This window comes from Lithobates pipiens, unplaced genomic scaffold, assembly GCF_037356315.1.
Source record: "Lithobates pipiens isolate NorthernLeopardFrog02 unplaced genomic scaffold, aLitPip1_a1.2 Scaffold_56, whole genome shotgun sequence".
NCBI lineage: Eukaryota > Metazoa > Chordata > Amphibia > Anura > Ranidae > Lithobates > Lithobates pipiens.
Window position 1 is genome coordinate 474,476 of NW_027507878.1, and position 9,582 is coordinate 484,057.

At 48.8% G+C, this 9,582-nt stretch overlaps 1 protein-coding gene across 1 annotated transcript; it reads left to right on the forward strand.

Annotated features, from left to right (window-relative positions):
* The first annotated feature begins 277 nt into the window (after positions 1-277).
* LOC143958000 (galectin-1-like) lies at positions 278-7,726 on the forward strand. Its single transcript, XM_077467442.1, has 4 exons — positions 278-376; positions 2,442-2,518; positions 6,799-6,958; positions 7,376-7,726. Exons 1-4 carry the CDS (start codon positions 365-367, stop codon positions 7,517-7,519), a joined length of 393 nt encoding a protein of 130 aa, XP_077323568.1. The 5' UTR covers positions 278-364; the 3' UTR covers positions 7,520-7,726.
* The last annotated feature ends 1,856 nt before the right edge of the window (positions 7,727-9,582 follow it).

Here is a 9,582-nt window from a genome sequence, read left to right on the forward strand (position 1 = left end):
TGAGAAGCTGATTGGCTCCCATGCACAGCTGCACCAGGTTTTGCACTCTCCAGTCTTAGTAAATCTCCCCCTTTGTGTTGTAGAAATGACTTTGAGGACGGTCATCTTTTGCCCCCCTTGCTGTTTGTGGTGAGTGGTGACACCCCAGCAACGCTTGGGCGCCCCATGGGCATGGGGCGATGGGTGCCCCATGCTCAGTCACACCCCACCCACATTTCATTCATTCTCTGTAATTAATTCTCAGTCCAGGGAGCGCTGGGCGTGGTGACTCCTCCCTCCTGACTGGCTCCGCCCCCAGCAGACCTCCTATATATGGAGAGGTAGAAGTGCAGCTGATCACAAGTTTGTCTGATAAGGAAGCAGCATGGCAGAGAAAGTAAGTATGAGCACCGATGGAAGCTGCAAAAAGCTGAGAAAATGGGTTGTGTGGGCTGAAGGCGGTGGTGGGTGTAGTGCGGTACGGTGCGGTGAGGTGCGGTGAGGTGTGGGGAGGGTTGGGTTGGGTTGCTGAGTATGGATGGTGGTGGGTATAGGGTTGATGGGGGAGGACATGGGGTGATGTAGGGCTGTTGGTAGAGTTGCCACATCATCCCTTTAATCCAGGACACACATTAATCACAGTCACTTGGTGCTTTATCTACATTAAATCAGCCTCAGAAGCCGTGTAATTCATGTGTCCTGGGTTGAAGGGATGATGTGGCACCCCTAGTTGTTGGGGGTGGGTATGGTGCTGTTGGTGTTTTGGGCTGTCATGCAAATATTGCTGTTGGGGATGGTAAGTGGAAGGAATAGGGTTTGAGTATGGAGGGTGGTAGGTATAGATTGGTGTAGGGTTGCTGGGTCTGGGCAGTGGTGGTATGGTGCTGCTTCATGTGGTTAGTATGATGTTGCTGGGTGTATAAAATGATGACCTGTCTTTAATATAAAAGGTGTAGTAAACATTCCCCCCCCCCTACTATACAGGGTGTAATAATCCTCCCTCCCCCCTTCTAGTATATGGGGTGTAATGTTCCCCCCTTCTAGTATATGGGGTGTAATAATCTCCCCCCCCCTTCTAGTATATGGGGTGTAATAATCTCCCCCCCATTTCTAGTATATGGGGTGTAATAATCTTCCCCCCTTCTAGTATATGGGGTGTAATAATGTTCCCCCCTTCTAGTATATGGGGTGTAATAATGTTCCCCTCCTTCTAGTATATGGGGTGTAATAATGTTTCCCCTCTTCTAGTATATGGGGTGTAATAATGTTTCCCCTCTTCTAGTATACGGGGTGTAATGTCCCCCCCCCTCTAGTATATGGGGTGTAATAATGTTCCTCCCTTCTAGTATATGGGGTGTAATAATGTTCCCCCCTTCTAGTATATGGGGTGTAATAATGTTCCTCCCTTCTAGTATATGGGGTGTAATAATGTTCCTCCCTTCTAGTATATGGGGTGTAATAATGTTCCCCCCTTCTAGTATATGGGGTGTAATAATGTTCCTCCCTTCTAGTATATGGGGTGTAATAATGTTTCCTCCCTTCTAGTATATGGGGTGTAATGTTCCTCCCCCCTTCTAGTATACGGGGTGTAATGTTCCTCCCCCCTTCTAGTATACGGGGTGTAATGTTCCCCCCCTTCTAGTATATGGGGTGTAATAATGTTTCCCCCCTTCTAGTATATGGGGTGTGATGTTCCTCCCCCCCTTCTAGTATATGGGGTGTAATGTTCCCCCCCTTCTAGTATATGGGGTGAAATGAGCATCCCCCTGTACAGGGCCATCTTCACAGCAACATGGGCCCCTGGGCAGAGTAATTCTCTGGGGCCCTAGAAGCCTGCCCCAATTTTTTTCTTTTATTTCTTTTTACACTCAGGAATAAAAGTATAAAGCCTCACTGTGCCCAACGCTGCAGCCTCACCATGGCGGAGGAAGAGATGGTGGACCAGATCATGACTGGAGGAAGAGGAGATCCGGAGATGAGTGTGAATAGCGCGCTGTTACAGCTTACATGAAAATTGCCTCCGCTCTGCTCGCCCGTCACACAGCCCCGCCCCCTCCTGACCGCTCGTGATAGGCAGAAAATCCCAGCATTGGACCTGCATTCTGCCTATCGCAGGCGCGGGGTTCAGGAGGGGGCGGGGCTGTGTGTGACCGGCGAGCAGAGCGGAGGCAATTTTCATGTAAACTGTAACAGCGCGCTATTCACACTCATCTCCGGATCTCCTCTTCCTCCAGTCATGATCTCTTCCACCGGGAGATCAGCTCCCAATCACCCATTTGAGGGCTGCAGTATACAATTCCACTCTGCAGTGCCAATATCATCGCTCTAGATACAACTGGCCATGATTGGGGTGGGGGGGGGGCCCCATGTGTATCTGGGGCCCCTGGGCTGTGCTCGGTAAGACGGCCCTGCCCCTCTAGTATACGGGTTTTGTAGTAAATGTTCTCCTTTCTCTCATACAGACTGTCTTGTATAAATTCAACCTCAAACCCGGTCACTGCGTGGAGGTGGGGGGCTTCATTCCGAAGGGATGTACAAGGTAGGTGAAGATTTTATCCTCGGCTACTTATTATATAATATATACGTCTGATCTCTGTATAATACTAGAATTTGCCAAATGTACAACTTACAGAAGTAGAAGTGCTCTGTGTACAGTCCATCCTCCTGACCCCCTCACTGGGAATTTGGTCCCTCAAACAGGGCTGGACTGGGACAGAAATTTGGCCCTGGACTTCATCCAGACCGGCCCACTTACATTTCGAGTGTCCCATCACCACCCCCCTTACATCAGAGTGTCCCATCAGCAGCCCCCTTACATCAGAGTGTCCCATCAGCAGCCCCTTACATCAGAGTGTCCCATCAGCACCCCCTTACATCAGAGTGTCCCATCACCACCCCTTACATCAGAGTGTCCCATCAGAACCCCCTTACATCAGAGTGTCCCATCACCACCCCTTACATCAGAGTGTCCCATCAGCAGCCCCCTTACATCAGAGTGTCCCATCACCACCCCTTACATCAGAGTGTTCCATCACCAGCCCCTTACATCAGAGTGTCCCATCACCAGCCCCCTTACATCAGAGTGTCCCATCACCACCCCTTACATCAGAGTGTTCCATCACCAGCCCCTTACATCAGAGTGTCCCATCAGCAGCCCCCTTACATCAGAGTGTCCCATCAGCAGCCCCTTACATCAGAGTGTCCCATCAGCAGCCCCTTACATCAGAGTGTCCCATCACCAGCCCCCTTACATCAGAGTGTCCCATCACCACCCCTTACATCAGAGTGTCCCATCACCAGCCCCCTTACATCAGAGTGTCCCATCAGCAGCCCCCTTACATCAGAGTGTCCCATCACCACCCCTTACATCAGAGTGTCCCATCAGCAGCCCCTTACATCAGAGTGTCCCATCACCAGCCCCCTTACATCAGAGTGTCCCATCACCAGCCCTTACATCAGAGTGTCCCATCGCCAGCCCCCTTACATCAGAGTGTCCCATCACCACCCCCTTACATCAGAGTGTCCCATCACCACCCCCTTACATCAGAGTGTCCCATCACCAGCCCCCTTACATCAGAGTGTCCCATCACCAGCCCCCTTACATCAGTGTCCCATCACCAGCCCCCTTACATCAGAGTGTCCCATCACCAGCCCCCTTACATCAGAGTGTCCCATCACCACCCCTTACATCAGAGTGTCCCATCACCAGCCCCTTACATCAGAGTGTCCCATCAGCAGCCCCCTTACATCAGAGTGTCCCATCAGCAGCCCCTTACATCAGAGTGTCCCATCAGCAGCCCCTTACATCAGAGTGTCCCATCAGCAGCCCCCTTACATCAGAGTGTCCCATCACCACCCCTTACATCAGAGTGTCCCATCACCAGCCCCTTACATCAGAGTGTCCCATCAGCAGCCCCCTTACATCAGAGTGTCCCATCACTACCCCTTACATCAGAGTGTCCCATCAGCAGCCCCTTACATCAGAGTGTCCCATCACCAGCCCCCTTACATCAGAGTGTCCCATCACCACCCCTTACATCAGAGTGTCTCATCGCCAGCCCCCTTACATCAGAGTGTCCCTTCACCAGCCCCCTTACATCAGAGTGTCCCATCACCATCCCCTTACATCAGAGTGTCCCATCACCAGCCCCCTTACATCAGAGTGTCCCATCACCAGCCCCCTTACATCAGAGTGTCCCTTCACCAGCCCCCTTACATCAGAGTGTCCCATCAGCACCCCCTTACATCAGAGTGTCCCATCACCAGCCCCCTTACATCAGAGTGTCCCATCACCAGCCCCCTTACATCAGAGTGTCCCATCACCAGCCCCCTTACATCAGAGTGTCCCATCACCAGCCCCCTTACATCAGAGTGTCCCATCACCACCCCTTACATCAGAGTGTTCCATCACCAGCCCCTTACATCAGAGTGTCCCATCACCAGCCCCCTTACATCAGAGTGTCCCATCACCACCCCTTACATCAGAGTGTTCCATCACCAGCCCCTTACATCAGAGTGTCCCATCAGCAGCCCCCTTACATCAGAGTGTCCCATCAGCAGCCCCTTACATCAGAGTGTCCCATCAGCAGCCCCTTACATCAGAGTGTCCCATCACCAGCCCCCTTACATCAGAGTGTCCCATCACCACCCCTTACATCAGAGTGTCCCATCACCAGCCCCTTACATCAGAGTGTCCCATCAGCAGCCCCCTTACATCAGAGTGTCCCATCACCACCCCTTACATCAGAGTGTCCCATCAGCAGCCCCTTACATCAGAGTGTCCCATCACCAGCCCCCTTACATCAGAGTGTCCCATCACCAGCCCTTACATCAGAGTGTCCCATCGCCAGCCCCCTTACATCAGAGTGTCCCATCACCACCCCCTTACATCAGAGTGTCCCATCACCACCCCCTTACATCAGAGTGTCCCATCACCAGCCCCCTTACATCAGAGTGTCCCATCACCAGCCCCCTTACATCAGTGTCCCATCACCAGCCCCCTTACATCAGAGTGTCCCATCACCAGCCCCCTTACATCAGAGTGTCCCATCACCACCCCTTACATCAGAGTGTCCCATCACCAGCCCCTTACATCAGAGTGTCCCATCAGCAGCCCCCTTACATCAGAGTGTCCCATCAGCAGCCCCTTACATCAGAGTGTCCCATCAGCAGCCCCTTACATCAGAGTGTCCCATCACCAGCCCCCTTACATCAGAGTGTCCCATCACCACCCCTTACATCAGAGTGTCCCATCACCAGCCCCTTACATCAGAGTGTCCCATCAGCAGCCCCCTTACATCAGAGTGTCCCATCACCACCCCTTACATCAGAGTGTCCCATCAGCAGCCCCTTACATCAGAGTGTCCCATCACCAGCCCCCTTACATCAGAGTGTCCCATCACCACCCCTTACATCAGAGTGTCTCATCGCCAGCCCCCTTACATCAGAGTGTCCCTTCACCAGCCCCCTTACATCAGAGTGTCCCATCACCATCCCCTTACATCAGAGTGTCCCATCACCAGCCCCCTTACATCAGAGTGTCCCATCACCAGCCCCCTTACATCAGAGTGTCCCTTCACCAGCCCCCTTACATCAGAGTGTCCCATCAGCACCCCCTTACATCAGAGTGTCCCATCACCAGCCCCCTTACATCAGAGTGTCCCATCACCAGCCCCCTTACATCAGAGTGTCCCATCACCAGCCCCCTTACATCAGAGTGTCCCATCACCAGCCCCCTTACATCAAAGTGGCCCACTGAGCCATCGGCCCACCAGGAAACTCCTCGTAGTCCCGATGGCCAGTACATGCCTGCCCTCAAATAATACCGGACATCAAATTGATTTGATTGGAGCAAATTTATCTTCAACATTTGTTATAATGTCATCCTGGATAAAACTTGTCTGACTTGACGATCCTGTGACTCCCATCCACGCTCTCCGTCCACCAGTCCTCCATCCCTCCACTGCTCTGGTTGGCAGACCTCTTCCCTGCCATGGTACATACACCCCATGGGGGGGTTGGCTGAATTTCTGGGACTTCTGGTCCTTCAGAGGATGGTGACACCTTATGGAAGTGATGTGAACAAAAAATAAATTAAATAAAATTTATATTTATAATTTAAGATTTGGCTTTTAATTTCTGTAGCCCTTTTCTCCCTGGGGACCTCAAAACACTTTATCTACTGTTGGGGCTGATATCTCTTGAGAAAGGGCACAAAGTAGTAGTGACTCTCGGCACTCCTTTCTCCCTCTCACTATTGGGATGGATGGGAGAAGAGAGCTGAGACTAGTCTTCAATGACTTCACTGTTTTTGAACATCCAGGATGAATTTTTCCACAGTGGCTACAACTCTAAGACCCCCATTCACACCTGAGCGTTTTTTTTTTAGCTTGAAGCCTGAAGCTACAAAACACTATAGGGGGAGAAATTCTATTCTTCTCAATGGAGATGGTTCACATCTCCACTCCATGTCGCCTGAAGCCGAACGCCTGAAGCTCAAACAAGTTCCGGGACCCTTTTTTGTTGCTCGAATTGAGCAGATTTGGGCGTTTTTCTTCTTTAAACATTGGTGACCTTTTGCCCTGCACAAAATCGCAGTAATAAACCCCCCCGTAAAAAACGCCGCAAAAAACGCTTGAAAACGCTACTCTCAGGTGTGAATGCAGCCTAAAGGTCAGTGAGGGAATATTGGCTGATATCATGTAAATTCATAATGTGGGTGATGGTGAAGTACCCACGGGAGGACCACTGGTGAAGGACTGGAGTACGATATCCAACAAGGTCAGCTGAGCAGAATAATCGCTGTTTCCGTCTTTCTAGGTTTTCCATAAACTTGGGAAAAGATGAAAAGAATCTAGTGCTGCACTTTAACCCTCGCTTTGATGAGCACAAGATAATCCTGAACTCTAGGGTGGACAATGTCTTTGGAGAGGAGCTGAAGGAAAGCGTCTTCCCCTACCAGGAGGGGTCAGACATCATGGTAGGTCTATGTTGGAGGGGGGCAAAGTGGTATCTTTGTGCATATTGGGCACATAATATCTCTGAATGATGGGTAAGGTGAAGGGTATATAGGATTTGCTATGATGATCACCCCCTTCAGCTCATTTCATGAAGGATGAGGACCTCCCACATAGAAGATCCAATGGATTCCATCTATCATGCTACCATTGTGTGCTATTATATACCACCTAGTAAATGGTTACTGTTGTTCTGATCGGGGGGGGGGGGGATACTGTGACATTGAAATATACAGGGGGATAAGTATGTGTGTGTGTGTGTGTGTGTGTGTGTGTGTGATTGTATTCTCATTTACCCCCAAGTCAGTCATTTGTAGATCACTTATTGACCTTTTTATAGTCCGGCAAGCTGACACTTTTTTTTTTTTGCTTACTTGCAGGTTTGCTTCTTGTTTCAGCAAGACAAGATCACCATAGAACTAGGTACCGGAAGTATTTTATCATTTCCACTTCGCTTTCCCATAGAGGAGATCTCCTACTTGTCCTTGGTGAACCTCCAGCTCAAATCCCTCACATTGAATTGAAGAATCCCACAGAGGAGCCGCCTGTCCCCCACGTGTCCCCCACGTGTCCCCCACCTGTCCCTATCCAGGATCTGTGGAATGTCCATAGTGGGCAAAGATTTTTATCTTGTAACTTTGTTCCTGCTGCTCATGTAGCCAAACATCGTGCTTTACCCAGTACTAGGAATGGATTCCATCCGCCTTCCAAATAAAATCCAATGAGCTCCATTGTGTCTTTTTTTTTTTTACATGCTTTAATATGAAGTTTCATTGGTTTGGGGCCCCAACAAGCTGAAAATGTCATTCTAGAGAAGTTATCTGGCAGGTAGGACAAGATCTAGAGCTGCACGATTCTGACCAAAATGAGAGTTATGTTCTTAATTTACACCGTCTATTCCATTGACAAATTGTTACAATGTTTACACTTAAGTTCCACTGCTAAAGAATGCTGTGATTCTTGGCAGACTGCCCTGGGTTGTGTTTGGTGTTGGGGGGGGGGGGGGGGAGGGGGGGTTCAGAAGTCTTTGCATAGACAGGATAGTGAAACACCTTTTTGTCAAGATTGCAACGGGGGAAAAAAAAAATGTGATAACTCTTGACGTTTAATCGTTCAGCTCTAACAAGATCTATGGCATCTCTTCAGCTTTGAAGCCTGGCTAATAGAACTGGTCAGGTTTCCACCCCCCTTGGTTTTCAAAGCCCCCCCCAGCTGTCGGCACAACACATGTCCCAGTTTGAGGACCTGCCATCTTTACAGCTAAAGTGCCAACAGTCGCTCAGCAATGTCTTGCTAACCCAGTAAAAGTAAATAATAAGAGCCTCAAACTGAACGGCTGTCTAAATCCTAATGCCTGAAAGACCCGCTACATATATATACCCCCAGCACCTGAAGAAAATAGGAAGCGCCCTCAGACCAACACAAACAAGGGAGGGTGGGGGAAACCTCTCTGACGAACTCCGAAAAAATCTCCCCTCCCCACTCAGAACACCCCTCAGAACACCCCTCAGCTCTGCAACCCACCAATCTGGTAAGCGGAATACTACCTTCAAAATCGCACCACTAAATACCCCACCTCCTCTGCATGCCCCAGTCATGCTGCCCCCCCTCCTAGTTTCACTTTCCTCCAGGTCACATACTGACAATTCATCATAGTCAACATTGCATAGGTCAGTGATGGTGGACCTTGGCACCCCAGATGTTTTGGAACTACATTTCCCATGATACTCCACTACACTGCAGAGTGCAAGAGCATCATGGGAAATGTAGTTCCAAAACATCTGGGGTGCCGAGGATCACCATCACTGGCATAGGACATCATTTGGGAGGGTCTGTTATACACATGACTAGGGCAACACCAAAGTCCACAACACCATGGCAGTCCTTTCCTATCCCCAAATTAAACACCTTGTACCCAAATAATGAGACCACGTTGGAGAAATTGTGGCTGCAGTGGCCATTTATTAACAAGTAACCAAAAAAATTAACATTCCGAAACAATAATAATCTTCATAATCAAATAACAATAAGATAAAGGTTGCTGGTTTTAGGAGTCACAATGAACCATCATCAGGTTTGGATCTAGTGGACTAAAATTCCCAGCCGCACCACACAGGCTCGGTGACCCCCTCCCCCCCCTCTGCAGATACCTCCGAGTTACAACTTCCCAACTAACACACCGTTATCTGAGATACAACACAGGACTCCCTACATTAGATGGTCCCTACTAAAAACTATTCATGGAAATCTGAAAGTCTCTGAAGACCTCAATCACCATGACATTATGACTAACACTAAAAGAGATTAAACACAGGGCGAGTGTTCTGTTCTAATCTATTCATTTTTTTTTTTTAACAAATTTTTCTATTGTATTCTTTCCTTTCCTATTTTTTTTATCCTATTTTTTTTTCTATTCCATCTGTTTATGTTCCATTCTATTTTAATATTTATATTCTATTTTCTTTTATTCTAGTCGAAACTATTCTATTAACACTGTTATATTCTTTCAAATTTATTCTATTCTATTGTTTTTATATTCTATCGTGTTTTTTTTTTTCTATTCAATTTTTTTTCCTATTCTATTCTA